Source organism: Cornus florida, unplaced genomic scaffold, assembly GCF_030987335.1.
Source record: "Cornus florida cultivar Cherokee Brave unplaced genomic scaffold, ASM3098733v1 CherokeeBrave_3.0.0_Hap2_Chr05, whole genome shotgun sequence".
NCBI classification, from domain to species: Eukaryota; Viridiplantae; Streptophyta; class Magnoliopsida; order Cornales; family Cornaceae; genus Cornus; species Cornus florida.
In genome coordinates, this window is record NW_026775575.1 from 62,997,690 (window position 1) to 63,014,985 (window position 17,296).

A 17,296-nucleotide genomic window follows, 5' to 3' on the forward strand; every position below is an offset into this window, starting at 1 on the left:
ATTTAATGATTCACATGAGTCAATTAAAAAGTCAAAGGACAAGTATGTATTTTTATCATGATTAAAGTGTCTTTGCTCAATTTACCAAAACTAAGGAGTGTTATTGTAAAAAAAATGCTTAAACCCAAACCTATGAATGTTAGTGTAATTTATCCTAAATAAAAAAACTAATTATAAACAGATAAACTTGATATTATTAATAATTATCCAAATTCTCAATTTATAATACTTATCCAACCTTTTGCTTAAAACAAAATCAAAAGATAAGGATGAAAGATTCCAAATCTCGGTTACACGTGCTGTTAATCGAGTGGGGAAGAATGGAAGTTTTGTACCTTAACGAGTCCAAGTAACATCCCCCAACCACGCTGAACCCCGTTTGGATCCAAGCTTCGCGTATTCAGGTAATTGGTCTCAACCGTATCCACCACACGCATCGCGCCGTAACAAAGTGGAAATAACAAACACTGAATTGACGAAAAAATCATCCACTTTTTCCTAAATTACAAGAACAGCCCTTGTGATTTGTGACCATGGATGATGTTACGTGTTGTGTAACTCGTGTTTCTCACATATCATACGATTATATGAATGTGTATACAAAACTATACAACACTTTAAATGCCAACAACTGTTACCACATAAACATGATTATGTATAATCATTATATTATTATTTTTTTTTCCATGACAATAAAATTTTTCTTTCCTCTTTTATCCCTATTTCAGAACATGACACAGAATTTTTCAATATAACTTTTTGAAAACACCATTTTATAAGAACATGTAAGAAATATATTATTAAAATTTATACAGTTGATAAGTATTTTAGTAAATAAATTAAAATATATATATTACCGTAAATTCATTATGGTCCCATTTGGCATGTATTTTGTTCCTGCTGTTTTTATTTTTTGACTACTACAGTGTCGATTTTGGTAACAAAAATATGTTTGGTGTGACCTAATTTTATTTTACACATTGTAATAATGGCCCTAAATCAAAATATCAAAAAATTATTTTTTTTTGTTTTAACAACTGTTAATGGTTCAAAACCATTGTTTCTGACATTTTCACAACAAAAATAACGTTCCCAGATGTGCTTTCGATTTTTTTTTCAAAACACTCCTACAGCAAAACCAAAACGCCAACAAATAAAACACATCCCAAACAAATCCTATATAAATAAAGATGAGAAAGCCTTTTTAATACCCTTCTTCTTTTTTTTTTTTTGGGTTCCCTCTCCTTCAAACCCGTCCAATCCACATTATACTTTATAAATTTTCTAAAATTTTCATTTAAATTTCATAATGATATATATCTTATATGGGGTTTATAAAATTGTCATCCCACCAAGAAGGGGTGATATTGCCATATAAAAAGAAAATACGCGGTGGTATTAGAGTTGGTTAAGGGACATATAAGTAATTTAGCTAAAGAATCGGTTCCTCACCACGTAAATCCTTATTTAAAAAATAAATAAAATATTATATTATATTTTTTTTTATTATTATTATTAAATTTTTGTTTCTGTATTTCTTGGTGTTTTCTCCTTGCTTCTTCCGCGGGTTTCGCTGTTATATGCAATACCAGCAATCTTCTTCTCTCTCTAAAACACACTCTCTCTCTTGTTTTCAACGGCATCTCTCTTTCTTAATAGCTGATCCGAATATTCGTCCCTCCCTACAAATCCATTTTTTTTTTTCTTCTCTCTCTATTTATTCGATATTATCTTTGTTGGAATGGTGGTGAGTTCATTCCTTTTCAATTGGTACAATCTCATATATGTATATACATCCATGAAGTCTGATTTTTTAGGGTTTCAAATTGTACTATTTGATTAACAAGTTCTGGATTTCGATTTGCATTCTGAGTATGTTTTTATTTCAATTTCTGATTATTATTATTTATTTATTTTTGTCAGTGTTGGGTGTGTGTTTCTTAATTGCTTTTCTCTAGACTGTTGATCACAATTTATTTGATTTTGTGTTTTTTTACCTTTCAATTACAACTCTTGATTGATGCTGACAAATTTCAAGAACACGATCATTCGATTGTTTGCAGTAATAGTTTGGGTTTAAAATTCTCTCTTTCAGACTCTTGTTCGCCGACCAGTTTAGATTCTGTTTCGGATTCAAAATTTTCAATCTCTCTCTCTTCTTCTTTTTTCCAAATAAAAAAAATAAAAATTGGGGAATTTATAGACCCATTATATTTATTAAATCTTGAATTTGAAAGCCTGTCTTATTAATTTTTAAATATGATTACAGTGTCAGACTCTAAAATATAATCTTTCCGAGTAAAAAATTATATTGACAATTTAACCTCTGGTGCTATCCCAATTGCAGGTTTATTGTTGTCGTGTTAAAAGATAACCGGGTTAAATTTTTCTTCAAATTATGATCTCTGTATATGTTATTTTATTTTTTTGTTTTTTATTTTTTATTTTTTGGCATTATAGTTATATATCCATTATTTGAAATATGAATATGAAGAACCATTTATAATTAAGCTCAAGAACCAAATTTTCAACCTTTTCTCATTTAATTATTTTTTTTATATCAAATTTGGTGAATTTTATGTTATTGAAGGATGGATTTGACTTGGTAGAATTTCTGTTAAAGTCTTATTTTATTTTATTTTTTAATTTTTATTTTTTGTGACAGAAGGGCATTATATGAAGTATATGGAAACAAAATGGATGAGTTTTTGCTGGTTTTGTTGGACTGAGTAGAACTTCTGCTCACTGAAGTTATAGTGGAAGCTTTGTGAATCTCAGTGGTCGTTTTTAGATGATACCATTTGATTGCAGCTTGTAGAGGCTGCAGTGAAGCATGTTGATTAATTTTTGGTTGATGTTGAATCAATCCTTCAATGAGAAGTGGGTTTTTGATGACATTTTGTACTTTATGCTACACTTTACCCTGGATATATGTCTACAAGCAAATGAAAAACCTTCTGTTTCAAGTGTAGAAACCTCTGTTTGGAGGTTGGAAGTCCACTGAAAGATTTTTTTTTTTTTTTTATCGCTATCTGCAAGTATAATAATGGAAAGGTGAGTTTCTTGTTTATGATTCGTACTTAATGATTTTCCTTTTAGTTGTGCCTTCTGATTTGTGTTTTATTATGCATGGTATTTTCAGGTATAGAATATTAGAAGAGCTTGGAGATGGAACTTGTGGTAGTGTATACAAGGCTATCAATATTGAAACATCTGAGATTGTAAGGGATACTTCACTTAGCAAATTATCAATTTTTATTTCTGTAACGGGTTATTCTTGTCTGCAAATGGATCTGTATACAGATGGCCTTTTTTTAAAAAAAATGTTAAAGAAAATCTCTAAATATAGAGTGAACACACAGATGACTGTGATTGTTCTAGAACTTTGTAAAAGTTTTTTTCAGTTATGCAAAACTATATATTTCTTTTCTTTTTTTTTTCCCCTCCTGTTTTTGGGTGTAAACAATGATTGAAACTAATTGAGCATCACTGTCTCACAAACCATTGATTATGTGTACTTCTATGATCAATGGATTTATTGGGTTCATGAGATATATGTTATTATGTTTGCCCGTTCTTGTATCCTTTTTAGCACTCATGAAAAATTAAAATTCTAGATGTTTTTTTCAAATATGAAAACCCATGGTCAAAACGTATAAGGTACTGAATTGCCCTAAACTCTCATATTTTCTACATGGAAAATTACATATTTGAGCCTTTAATCCAAGTAACTTTTTAGTGCTCCTTTGCGATCCTCTCCTGATTAAGGGTTGCATAATGGGAGTTATTAGAAATAGTTGCATCTCAAAATAAATTTTGAAGATTATATGAGCTGAATAATTAACATTACCTTTCTGGAGATGATGTGGATGGTGTAGGGTCAGTTGCCCAGTGTGATTGTTTGGTGCCCACAACAAAGCCTAATACAACTTACTACGAAGACTTTTAGGAGAACTTTCAGTAGATGATGAACTTCAGATCGCAATGTAGGTCATGAGTATGTTAACATACAAAAATAAATTTGAAAACTAACATTATGTAATATAACGGCAATGAAAGTGATAATTATGAAAAATTGATATTAGAATGAAATAATACTTCATTCAACAACTCTTAATCCTGGCTGTTTGGGATCAGCTTTTGTGAAGCCGTATCTTTGGTCAAATCACAGGGAAAATATTTTCAGAGAGAATAATATTAATATACAGTGTGTTGATGTGCTTATGATCTAGTAAGAAACATGAAAGGAGCCCTGAATTGAATTGGAAGACAGAAAGGGCAGTTTACTGTTTTTTCTCTTCCTGTCTTATTGTACCTGAAATAAAGCATACAAGAGAGAGAGCAATGAGTTAATAAATTCATGTCACATTGTTTTTGTTATGACAAACGCAACGAACCCAAGTTGAATTAATAATCACGACAAAAAAGTAACACGCCACACAAAGAACACAGATTTATATATGGTTCCGCAACAGCCTAACATCCACGGTTAGGATCCGGTGAAAGTTTTCACTATGTGTAAAATCGGAGATTACAAATTTTCAGCCCCTCTCTGTTTCTGTACGAATATCAGAGTCTCTTTTGTCTACCACTCCAAACCCTAAGTGCCCTTATATATCGGGCTACAAGAGACTAATTAGGGTCCACGACCCATGAGCAAAAAACGGGTCAAAAAAATTTGATGGACTTGGGCACACACAAGGCTCATCCAGCTGCGACCCGGCACCAAATTCGGGCCACAATATCACAGTTTTCCTCCTTCGTGATGGGTTCGTATTTGTTACTCTATGGCTGAAACTTTATAATATTTGCTTTATTTCATCTTTTGCCAGTAGTGTTTTTTTGTTGTTTTGTTCTTCTTTGAAAGTTGGTACTTTTGGGGCATTTATCTCCATAATGTGATTATTCACACTACTCACTTGTTTTTGGGACTTGTACACATGGTGGAGAATGACCCGCGATTGCTTTGTTAACTGTGTATAGCAATGATTTAAAGATGGTTATATTGATTGCAGGTTGCAGTCAAGAAAATGAAGAGGAAGTTCTATTACTGGGAAGAATGCATGAATCTTCGAGAGGTCAAGGTTAGATGGTAGAATAATGCAACATTATATACCAGTCTCAGTTAGATATTCAAGTCCTGCATATTGACAAAGCATATGATATCCATGGTGGCAAGGGTATGTGTGTATTTTAACTGATACAGGATTAATTTAATTTTTAATTGTTTTTTCTTTGCAGTCCCTACGTAAGTTGAATCATCCTAACATCATAAAGTTGAAGGAGATTGTCAGGGAACACAACGAGCTGTTCTTCATATTTGAATACATGGTACCATTTGAGCTTTTATCCTATTTTCAGCCGCTTCTTATGTGATTAGATTGTTTTTTTTGTGCAAAAGAACCTGGGTTCTTTGCTAAGCTTCCTTTTCTTTTCTTTTCTTTTCTATTCTTGTTCTTTTTTCTTTTTTCTTTTTCTTTTTTTTTTTTCCCTTTTTTTTTTTTTTTTTTAGCACATAATAATTACTACATGATGCTGTAGGCATATAATATTCAGTTCCGATTAGATTGTAGCATATTTTTGGACTTCATTAATGCAGCTTTTTTGTCAATTTTAACTAATGTGAATTCAAACTCATACATTATGCTGTATTATGTCATTTTTCAATGGAAAATATTTATGTGGCAATAAATGAAATTAAACTATTCAAAGTTGTTCTTAGCCTGATGGTTTCTTCTTTGGCTTCTATGTCTTGCTCTGAAATATTGATATTGAAATAAAGTCATCAATGATTCCTTGGTGTGATTTCAATTTGCTTAACAGCTGCTTCATTCTGGGCTTCATTTTCTTCAGGAATATAACCTCTACCAAATTATGAGAGAAAGGCAAAGACATTTTCCAGAGGAAGAGATTAGAGGCTTTATGTCTCAGTTGCTTCAAGGACTATCACACATGCATAAAAATGGATATTTTCATCGAGATTTAAAACCTGGTATTAAATTCACTTCAGTAGTCTACTTTGTGAATTTGTGGCATAAGATCTCTATCTATGTATTTATGAAATGAAGATTTTTCTGAAAACAATATAATCAAACATCTTTTCTGCCTTCAAGAGAATTTGCTGGTGACAAATGACATCATTAAAATTGCTGACTTTGGACTGGCTAGAGAAGTGTCATCTATGCCTCCTTTTACTGATTATGTTTCCACTCGGTGGTTAGTTGTTCTCAATCCTGCTGTTATAACCTTTTTGTATACATGTTTTCTGACTGATTATTCACTAAATTATTATAGCTTTATTTTGTAATTTGTTGGGATTATATCTTTGTGTAAGGTACCGTGCGCCAGAAGTCTTGTTGCAATCTTCATCATACACTCCTGCTATTGGTATGCATTATTTCATGTCCTTTGAATTGCAGAAGCTTCTTATTTCTTATTAAATATTAAAGAAACCGCCGCATTGCCTCTTATCCCAATTTTTGCAATGGGTCGGCATGTTAGATTACATCGTGTAAACGCTTCCTATTTGTCTTGAACTTGTGCCATTTGTGAAGCAGGCATTTTCTTTCTTTTTTCTTTTTTAGCTTTCAAGCAACCGAAAAATTCATAACCTATATTAATCCCTTTTGCTTAGTTTTGAACAGTTGACCTATTTTTAACTGAGACTGCTTAAGTGCTCCCTTACTCCATACCATCAGATTCCTAGGTCATTCATCATTTATTGCATGACTGTGTTGGTCATGCATTAGAACATGGATATATTATCCAAGACAGTTCCAAGTGTTCAATATTTTTGGAAAAAATGACCTAACATTGCATTAAATTGGTTATAAGATCCCAATAAGGTAGTAGCTAATATTATTTAATCATCCGCCCAATTTGTGCTAGAGAAGCTTATTCTGAAAAAGTATTCTTCAGTTTTGGCTTATTAATATGGTTTGTTGAGATTGTTCTAGTCACTGTTTGGTGTATTGATTTCTTTTTATAGCTGTCCTATGTCCGAGAAACTGTTTTACAAATAGCTTCTGGAACTTGATTGAGATTATTCTAGTAATTGTTTGCTTTCCTTGTGGACTGATGACTAACAAATGACATAATATACAGATATGTGGGCAGTTGGTGCAATACTGGCTGAACTTTTCACTTTGTGCCCCATATTTCCTGGTGAAAGGTGATTTTGTTTCCCTAGTACAGAGTTCATTCAATTTTCAAACATGGATATAATTCTTCTTCAGTTGACTAGTTAGGCTATTTTAACCCACTTGTATACGCACTTATGTTTGTAACTTGCAAATGGCCCTATATAACAAACTTTCACATGGATAAATGACTGTTTTGTGACTTCATTGAGATCATATATTTCTATTCATTTATTAGATCCTGCAGTTGTTGAGTTCTTTTGAACCACACTCAGCTGAAAATTTTGAATTAGGCTGGAGATAAATTAAAAAATCAAAGTAATCCTAATTCATTGAGCTGAAACTAGTGCATAGATGCTTTGTCCTATTCCAGCTTACAAATCTAGTTTGTTTCATGTACAGCGAGACAGATCAATTGTACAAGATATGCTGTGTTCTTGGTACGCCAAATTGGACTACCTTTCCTCCAGTGAGGAACATCACACAATTAATCAATATTAGTTATTCAGAGGTGAGCTTTTATTTGGACAGTGATTGGTTTCTAAGCTTCTATAATTCTCCTATGCTTCAACTACTATTTCTCTCCCTATCACCTCGTAATTTACTTTTTCATTTTTTTTATTTGTTCTGTAGATAGTGCCTGCCAATCTCTCAGATATAATTCCCAATGCTAGCTTGGAAGCTATTGATTTGATTAAGGTGGGTGCTATATGTACAATCTCGTCTCCTTTGCTAATATCCTAAGGTTGATTTGCTTCTAATTAACAGAGTAAACTCTGATGTGTTTCAATATTATTTCCATCTTGACCATGCATAGCAACTTTGCTCATGGGACCCACAAAGGAGGCCAACTGCAGATCAATGCTTACAACATCCCTTTTTCCATGTAATATGAGATCTCGAGTTCATTCTCAGTTTTCTTATTATAGTGTATTACATTTTCTGACATGTACCAATTGACAGGTTCCTATGCTTGTTCCTCGTCCACTTGGGGATCCACTTCAGCTGAAGCTAAGTGACATGGGTGAGATATTGGACTATACTGCTGGATATCCTGTCCACCTTACATAATTCAGTATGAAACATCGTGTGGTGCATTTTTCTTTCTCTAAATTGTTATTTCTACAGGAGCAAAGCCAAATCTTGAATTGAACTTATGGGATTTTGGCACGGAGCCAGATGATTGTTTCCTTGGCTTGACGCTGGCAGTAAAACCTAGTGTATCCAACTTGGGTAATAGAATTGTGTCTTGGTGTTTCAAAATTTATTTTATTGGTACGTTTCCTAAGACATGGATGGGGACATTAGTTGACGACTGTGGTTATGAAGAAATTATTAGATGGTCCTGGACCAAATGCCACTAGGTGATCTAGTCCGATCAAAACTCATGTTGAAATTTCTTTTTAATATTAAATACACCCTTTGTGTCCAATTTTCCTAGTTGGAGTGTTTTAATTGGTTTGGACCAGCTTATAAGTTATTAATTAAATGTCCCAACACACCTAAAAGATGAAAGGGAGGCAGGACCACCACTGGTAATGGCCCCCCTTCCCCGTTAATTAAATCAGGTTATCTGAGAATCATTCTTGATTGTTTTGAAATAAAAGCAGTCTTTGTTGTGATTTTAATAATGTCTGCGCTTGAAGAGTATAGCTCTCTAGATTTAGAATTAGTTGATTGCCCTTTTCTTTTGGTTTTCTGTGGTAATCCTCCCTTCTCTAGATGTCTTTGCACTAGTGTTTTGACAGACTTTTTATCTGATATATGGAATCTTCCCTGCAGACATGATTCATAAGGTGTCTACAGGTACAGCAGAGGTGAGTGTGTAGGGCTGCATATAGAAATGCTGCTGTACATACAATATATTGTGACGTGTTTTTTATTATATTCCTGATCATGAAACAAATTTCTTTCTTATATTCTAAAAGACTGAACAATATGCAGGATATACTGTTTTGCTCTGGTTTTCAGGATCACCCACAGCAGTCAGGTAATTGCTTTCCTATATTAGATGAGCATTTTTATTTTTTATTTTTTCGGTAAGTATACTAGATGAGTGTTGCCCAAAAGGGGACAAAAATAGATCTCCTTTAAGCTTATAATACATGAGAATTTCAAAATTTAAGAGTTTACACACTTGGCATCTTTAAATCTTGAAAGTTGTTACTCTCAAGAAAAAAGTTGCTGTTCATGCACCATTAATTTGATCAAGATCCATACTTTTTATGACTATTTTTAATAATAGACTTCACATCCAGACAAAGGACACAAGTAAGGGTTGCCATAGTCCTTGTTGTTCCTGAAAAAGAAAGTGAAAAAGTCTCAAGTCCTCTCATCAGGGGTGCTCATGTTAGTTCATGAATTCACAAGCTTAGAGGTTTTTTTATTTTTTATTTTTTTGTTGAAAGGTTGGAACTTTTCTTTTTTGAATTTATTTTTTATTATTGTTCACATCCCTCTTCATCTTTTTTCATTTTCTTTCTAAAAATGGATATAAACAATCGGGTTAAAAAGGTTGGTCTAGTACATTCGTTTTTGTTCTAGTATTTAAAATAATAAGGGAAGTTTAGGTAAGTACATTTTGTTGTGACTTTCACACTATCAGAAAACACAGGGTGTTGGAAATGCAACTCCAAAATATTCAAACGTGGAAGCACATTTGTGATCATGATTGTGATTATTGAACATATATGTTACCAGCATTGATGGTTACAAAAAAAGAAAGGGTTTTGCACTTTTTATTTTACTAAATTGGTGTTTGGCATGTCAATTCCCAGCTAGGAAGCACTGACACTTCTCTTAGGGGTGCCCATGGGGTGTATTGGACACTCGAACATGCTTGGGACAAACTGATAAAGTTCGGACACGTGTCCGACATGGCCAGAAGTGTCTTGAAATTTAATTAATTAATTATTATTTTTGTCTGGTTGAACACAACAGGTTTGGGTCACTTTTAGGACACGATATGGTAATTTTGTAATAGAATGTGATTCCAGTGAAAATTTAAAATATATTATTGGTTAACTAAAAAAATAATAATAAATTTTAGAAAATAAAAACATGCATCTAACTCAATTCCAAATTAATGATTTAATTCATGATAATGTGACTAAAACAAGTAAAAGTTAAAATATATTATTATTATTATTACGTATTACTGCCCTATCCCCTTTTTTTAGATTTGTCATATTTTTATGTATCACTGCCTATCCTTTTTTTTTTTAGATTTGTCATATCGCCGTTATGTCCAGTATTTGTATCTTGTTGTATCTCGTATCCGTGCTTCCTAGATTATCAGTAAGAGAAATATCTACATATCATAGGAAATGTACTACAATGGTAAAAGAGAGTTGGAATTAAACTTTTACTTGGCAACTCTCAAACGTTTACATGGTATCTCTCACTTGGATTTGAGAACACTTCATTAGAGGATGAAGGTGCAGCAAGTGTGTTTATTATTTATTTATTTATTTTTGGAAAAGTAAGAGCTAGTGTTATTATTATCTAAAAATGCCTCTAATTGATGTTGTACATGTTTTCAGCTAGTTAATAGAATCACTCATTTACCACCGGGTACCCGTTCCCTCCAAAAATAAAAAAATTGAAAAAATAGTTAAATTTATTTTGTCTTTTAAAGACATAAAGAACCTTTATTCACTGCATTTTGTTTCGTGAGATTGAATTTTTTTTTTTTTTTTCAATTCTTGTTTCTCCTAACTAGCTCTCTGCTTTTCAGTTTTTTGGTCACTGCTTGCTCCTGATCACAATAGAATTACCACACCAGTAGATTCTTCCTTGTCGTTATCATTCAGGTCAGTTCATAACATTCTTCTTCTTCTTCTTTGTTAGAGGTCAAGGTGGTTTATTACTTTATAAAAAAAGAAAAGAAAAAGACAAAGAAGCGGTTTATATGGTTGCCCCGTTCATTTTTAGAACTCTGTTATAGCACACCTTGTATAATAATAATACTAGTGCTTGCACAAACTTATTTGCGCGCACATTTGAATTTCATCTTTTGTCCAAGTCACTCGAAGCAAAATCATTATATAACAAAATCGTGTATGATATTTATGATGCAAATGTTATAGTCGAGGACATACCAGATAATAATTCAAGTGTATAGTTCTGTTGATTTCGTCCATGACCTTATTATACCGTTTATTCATCTCTCTCCCCATGGCAGTCCGACTCCACATTCAACAATTGGAGTTCAGCAATCAACAGGATTCTCCATTGCATCGTTGCAGCCTAATATCTTAGACCGATCGTTTTTGGCCATGTCCTCCCCATTCCAGCAGGGTCATTGCCTGTGAATTTGGTTGAGTTAGTTGCTGGTGCATGTGATCAAATAAGGAGAGGCCTTGTAGAGATTACCTGTAATTATTCCATTTGTTTTTTTCAAAAAAAAAAAAAAAAAATGGCTACGAGGATTATGTAACTATCTCTCTGTTTTTTCATTTTTCAGTTAAATTTTTTCTTTTTAATTCCTCCTTTACTTGAGGAAGGGGTAGAAGAATCATAATCATACATGCTACATTGATGTAGTCGCCCTTAATTTGCATTTATGCAAGTATATCAAGTTTCAGGCAACAAATTGCATTGGGCCTGTTTGGTAATTGTTTTTGTTTCTTGTTTATATTTTAAGCCTAACCATAAGTTGTGTTTGTTAAGTCTATCAATAAACAAAAACATTGTGAATTGGCAAAGTTCTAATTGTTGTCGGACCACTTTGCCTACCCGGGACAGACTCCAACCTCGCATTGTACTGGGTCTCGTTTTAATACAAGTTGTATCAGGTCGAGAGCTTTTCTTTTGATTTGATCTAAAAACTTAAGCTGAACACAAGTTGTATCAGGTCGAGAGCTTTTCTTTTTATTTGATCTAAAAACTTAAGCTGAACAATAGGATTTTATTTACTACCCTTGGTATTGGCATATAATTAAGGGTAAATTACAGAAAGAACACCTGAGGTTCTCATCTCCTACACTAATATTGAAGTAGGCGCTAAGTCAGGAAGGTCTAAGTTAACTAGTTAAGCTTTAGAGATACAGATGAATTTACCCATATGACCTAAGTGCACAAAAAGGTTCCATTAAAAGATCTGGAAGGTAGTTGGTATGTGTAAGTTACTTGTTTGCCCTTCCTCTTTCTCTTTTTTTCCTCTCTTATTTTTATATGCACGTTTACACACACAAGAACACAATCATAAAAATTCTTCCACACTTTTCACAGTAATCTAATGGTCACATTTCAAACTCACCTATATGCTTTCCTTTTAATACAAAACCACTATCATTATTTTTAGTTTCCAAATTTAATATTTGTCAATATAATTAATTATAATAATATAAGGTAAGTACTAAAAATAAAAATAATGATAGTATAATAATAATAGTATTAAAGAAAATATTAAGAAAAACAACTAATGTACAAAGAAAATCTGAAATTTTATAGAATAATAGTATATTTTGTCGTGAATCTGCTCATTACGTCAATAAATTTTTGTTATTATAGTAGAACTATAAATTGTTATTATAGTAGAACTAGAAAAAATATATTATGCGATTTATTATAACTGAGTAATTGAGATGTGTTTACAACTAGTTAGAATTTGTGACAAAGTATTAGAGAAAAATAGATTGAATTTTTAATTTTTAAATAGCATGCATTTAAGGATGTATACAATAATTTAAATTGTAATCTATTAATTTTTTTATGAGTGAAGTGTAGTGATTTGATCACAGATTACATTAAGTTGACCAAGTAAATAAGAAAATCTGAAATTTTATAGAATAATAGCATATTTTGTCGTGAATCTGCTCATTACGTTATGCGATTTATTATAACTGAGTAATTGAGATGTGTTTACAACTAGTTAGAATTTGTGACAAAAGTATTAGAGAAAAATAGATTGAATTTCTAATTTTTAAATAGCATGCATTTAGGGATGTATACAATAATTTAAATTGTAATCTATTAATTTTTTTATGAGTGAAGTGTAGTGATTTGATCACAGATAATAGAGATTTAATTTTTAATTTTTTATTATTTTTTAGTGGATGTTTCATTGTTTTGTAATTTTTAACTTCTTTTTTACACTCAAGCAGACAATGTCAACTTTAGTATCATGGATGTAATTTCTAACACTTAAAAAAAAATTTATGGAAAAAAAATTCTAATTAATGGTGGGACATGATTTATTCTAATTTTATTTTTTTAGTAATTACCTTTTATTGCTATAATTAATTGTCTTGGTAAATATTAAATTTAGAAGTTAGAAAGAGTAATAGTAGTTTTGTATTAAAAGAAAAGCTATACGTGGATTTAGGATGTGACCATTAAATTTAATCTAATGGTTACTATAAAAAGTGGAGAAAAATTTTCTTACTCTAAAAGGAGCAAGAGATCAGTACTCATCATACACATATATGCATATATTTCTCTCTCTTTCCTCTCTTATATTTATATGCATATACACTCACACAATAATACACACACAAGAACACATACACATATAAACATATATTTCTCTTTCTTTCCTCTCTTATTTTTATATTCAATTATACACGCACAATTATACACACACAAGAACACAATCATACACACATATACATATATATAACTCACCACTGTCGAGACACAGTCTCTCTCAAACCACCTCTTGCTCCATCTGCTGAATTCAGACAACCCTGCTAGCCTTGGAAAGTTAAGGTTTTGATTTGATACAAATATTTGTAGATAGATATATGTATTTTTAGGTGTAACGTGTTTGTATATATATATATGTATTTGCATGTGTAACGTCTCTATATATTAACCTGTTAATATAGCCATTGTCCAGCAACAGGCCCTTCTCCTTGATTAATAAATTAGAGAGAGAAGTTGTTGAGATGAATAAATTAGAGAGAGAAATTCTTGAAGTAGAGAGAGAGAGCAACGTCTGGTAATGAGAGGGGGGCAATGGCTATATTGATATTCAAGTGGTTATGACAATGATAAATAAGTGGGACAGGTGATCCTAATGGAAGAAGGGTATTTTTGTCCAGGTGAAGGCGTAATTTAGTTGACTTGAATGGACAATTTGGTCTTCTCAAAATAAGAAGGTTAATTCTATCCAAATTTTTTTTATCCCAAACTGATTTTACTCTCAACTAACAACTCACAACTCACAAGTGAAGATCATTGTGTAAGGTCAATGAAACCACATGGATAATTGACCAATATCTGGTATCACCTTCTATTGGTACGCACTAGATGAGAACCTGAGGGTGCTTTGTGTAATATACCCTATAATTAAAGATGACATACTTCTTATTAAGTAGGGTATAAGTGTATCTATAAATTACTAGTATATACAATGTGTATGCAAGGGTACTAGTGTATTCAGCAACATGGTGGTATAATTTTCATTATTAAATTAGAGAAATTATACAATGACGTCACTTTAATAATTGAATTTGACTTTATTTTATATATATAATGTCCGTGGCATTTAGGTCCTTGCAAAATTTGTAATTATTCTTCTTTTATTAAAAAAACAAAGAAGAAGATTTGGTTGGATTCTGATGCCGTGATAAAGTTTGTCTGTGCAAGTAGGCGTCCGCCGCCCAACAAACACAATGCCAAGCCCACACTGAAATACAAAGGGTTGCTTGTTTTTCAATGAGGAATCACATAAAACCATAAACCATGGCAAATATAGTACTAGAATAGAGTACATGGGGAATCACATAAAACCACTACTAGAATAGAGTACATGTAAATAATATGAAGAAAAATATGAAACAGTACATTTTTTAATTCTTGTGGGTCCTACAGTAGACTCACAAATCCGAGAATTGTGTTTGTGCAAATAGTTGTCGTGTCTCGTAATCAAATGTTGTACATACCGTCCATGGTTTTCATGCCCTTAACCAAATCTGTGACAAACTTATTCTGAATCTCCTTGTTCAAAAGAAACATTTTCCATTTTTCCTGATTAGCCCTAACAGATTTTCCTGGTTCTTTGTCAACCTCCACCATCAACTGTCTCAATGGCATGCAAATATCCTCTTTACAGAAATACCCATCTTCATCCCTCCTATTTACCTCCAACCCAGCTTTCAAGTCCCCAGCCACAAGCTTAGAGTTCAAGAACTGGTCCCCCTTATTAGTCAACATTACCAATTGACAATCATTTACTAGGGTTTCTATCACTGAGCTGCGCCCTGCATGGCACAAGCAGCAGCCCACGCTAACGTGCGCCAGGATGTGCTGTTGCTGCACCCACCCTGCATAAACTACACCTCTATCCTTCACCCTCTCCAAAAACCCTTCAGGCAGTGCACTGTCCAACTCCGCACTGCCGTCGACGTCGGCCGGAAACTTCAAAACCATAAAGAACGGTAGACCTGTGAGTTCCAACCCTAAAACCAGCTCTCTTATCTGATCATCTTTGAGGAATGCTTCACTTCCAAATGAACAGAAAACCACCGACTTCGCCGGAAACTGACCCAACCACTTATCCCATCTCTCCTCGAGCATGCCGGTGGGTGGCTCGGGGATGACCGGACCGGCCAAAAGGACGGGCTTATCGAATTGGGTGGTCACGAAATCGATGTAAGGTGCTTCCATTTCACGGCATGACTTGACAAGTATGGCATCGCACCCTTTGAGGCATGTGAGGACTCGATCATATACCGAAGAACCACCATGGAAGCTCTTGAAAACATAGAGGAAGTCTCGAGCTTCAAAGGTTCTCAGTGAGGTGACTGAGGTTTGAGGGAACCCTGGTGGAGGTCTCTTCATTTCTTCAAGAGTAGGGCTGGTTTTGAGCTGATCATGATCACTTAGCCTTCCGGGGATGGTAACAAAGGCGGTGCAGAGAGCGCCGAATATGGAGAAGAAGATGGTTTTGATGCCGAGTTGAGAGGCTAATGGTGGAAGCCATTGTTGTCCAAAGTCGTAGAAGACAAAATGGGGTGTGAGTTCGGACAAGAGGATCTTGATTTGGGGTTGCATTTGGTCCAAAGCAATCTTGAGGAGTTCAGAGGTTAAGGGTGTCGTGTCGGCAGTGCTGTCGAGGCCCGGAGGGAGGCCGTCAACCGGTGGGATTGTGAGAGGGATGATTTGGGTGGTGGGAGTGAGGTTGAGGGTGGTCTTGATCCGGTCGATATTGCCGGGGGCAGAGAAGAAAGAGACCCGGACACCATGAGAGGAGAGCTTGTTGGATAGTTGCACAAATGGATTTATGTGACCAAATGCCAAAAATGGGAACATAACTACGTGAAGCTCGAGCTGATTCACTACATTCATTTTCACTCTCCATCTCTCTGTCTCACCCTTTTTGTTCCAGAGTGTCTCTGTGCGTGTGTGTTTTTTTTGTGTTTGTGAAGTTGATGATTGTATCTAATGATGAGTTCTATCTATAGGATGCAGCAACCTTAAAAAAAAAAAAAAATTTATGAGTTGTGCAAGGCTGTTAGAAAACAGCGCTTTAACTCCTACACCAACCATTAGCTGCGCATTAATGTCTCATCAGATTACTCCTACTTAGTGATGGCAACGGGGTAGGTTGCAAAGAGTTTCTCCATCTCTGTCCCCGTTTAAATTTGGCACCCTTAAAATCGCTCTATAATTGATTATTTTTTCACCCTTAATTTCCATAATTAACCTCCTTGCCCCATTCCCGCTTGCCCCGCCCCCGCCCCACCACTGCCCTACCCCCGATTAAATTTGAGGGTTTTTTTTCGAATTTTTATTATTACAAAATCAAACCGTGAAAGAGAATCAAAGTAAAAACTAGATGATCAAATCAAACTGTGAAAACAAAACCCAACTATGAAAAGGTAGAACTTGTTACTTTTATATACATATATATATATACATATATATATATATATATATATGACTAGGGTCTTAGCATTGATTGGAGATATGTGGCCGGAAAAGAAGAGAGAGAATATGGTGAAGGACTAAAGGAAGTCGCATAATGGTGAGGGACTGAGAAGTGTCGATTCGCTTCATTGCTCTGCTAAGGCTGTGGAGATATGTGGCCGGAAAAGAAGAGAGAGAATATGGTGAAGGACTAAAGGAAGTCGCATGATGGTGAGGGACTGAGAAGTGTCGATTCGCTTCATTGCTCTGCTAAGGCTGTGGAGATCTGTGGCCGAAGAAGA

The 17,296-nt window shown here is 33.8% G+C and overlaps 2 protein-coding genes across 7 annotated transcripts; one reads left to right on the forward strand and one right to left on the reverse strand.

The window, feature by feature from the left end:
* Positions 1 to 1,543: 1,543 nt before the first annotated feature.
* Positions 1,544 to 11,755, forward strand: LOC132306633 (serine/threonine-protein kinase MHK). 6 transcript variants are annotated; one of them, XM_059804093.1, is made up of 18 exons: positions 1,544 to 1,747; positions 2,666 to 3,054; positions 3,143 to 3,221; positions 5,016 to 5,084; positions 5,242 to 5,331; positions 5,854 to 5,992; positions 6,114 to 6,216; positions 6,335 to 6,387; positions 7,105 to 7,171; positions 7,542 to 7,650; positions 7,773 to 7,838; positions 7,957 to 8,025; positions 8,103 to 8,163; positions 8,268 to 8,414; positions 8,922 to 8,956; positions 9,084 to 9,129; positions 10,876 to 10,951; positions 11,323 to 11,755. In XM_059804093.1, the coding sequence occupies exons 2-18, from the start codon at positions 3,047 to 3,049 to the stop codon at positions 11,450 to 11,452; spliced, it is 1,347 nt and encodes a 448-aa protein (XP_059660076.1). In that variant the 5' UTR covers positions 1,544 to 1,747; positions 2,666 to 3,046; the 3' UTR covers positions 11,453 to 11,755. The 6 variants fall into 6 exon arrangements, 5 of the variants coding, with proteins under 5 accessions (XP_059660076.1, XP_059660077.1, XP_059660079.1 ...); XM_059804094.1 differs by having other exon boundaries at positions 2,669 to 3,054; XM_059804096.1 differs by having other exon boundaries at positions 1,545 to 1,747; positions 8,268 to 8,372.
* Positions 11,756 to 14,829: 3,074 nt separating this feature from the next.
* On the reverse strand, positions 14,830 to 16,782 carry LOC132306634 (anthocyanidin-3-O-glucoside rhamnosyltransferase-like). Its single transcript, XM_059804098.1, has one exon. It carries the CDS (start codon positions 16,431 to 16,433, stop codon positions 15,012 to 15,014), a length of 1,422 nt encoding a protein of 473 aa, XP_059660081.1. The 5' UTR covers positions 16,434 to 16,782; the 3' UTR covers positions 14,830 to 15,011.
* Between the last annotated feature and the right edge of the window lie 514 nt (positions 16,783 to 17,296).

Coding starts and splice junctions, on each gene's coding strand:
- LOC132306634 (XM_059804098.1), bottom strand. CDS start 16,433: ATGAATGTAGTGAATCAGCTCGAGCTTCACGTAGTTATGTTCCCATTT.
- LOC132306633 (XM_059804093.1), top strand. Junction 7,839..7,956: donor AAGCTATTGATTTGATTAAG/GTGGGTGCTATA, acceptor GACCATGCATAG/CAACTTTGCTCATGGGACCC. Junction 8,026..8,102: donor TACAACATCCCTTTTTCCAT/GTAATATGAGAT, acceptor ACCAATTGACAG/GTTCCTATGCTTGTTCCTCG.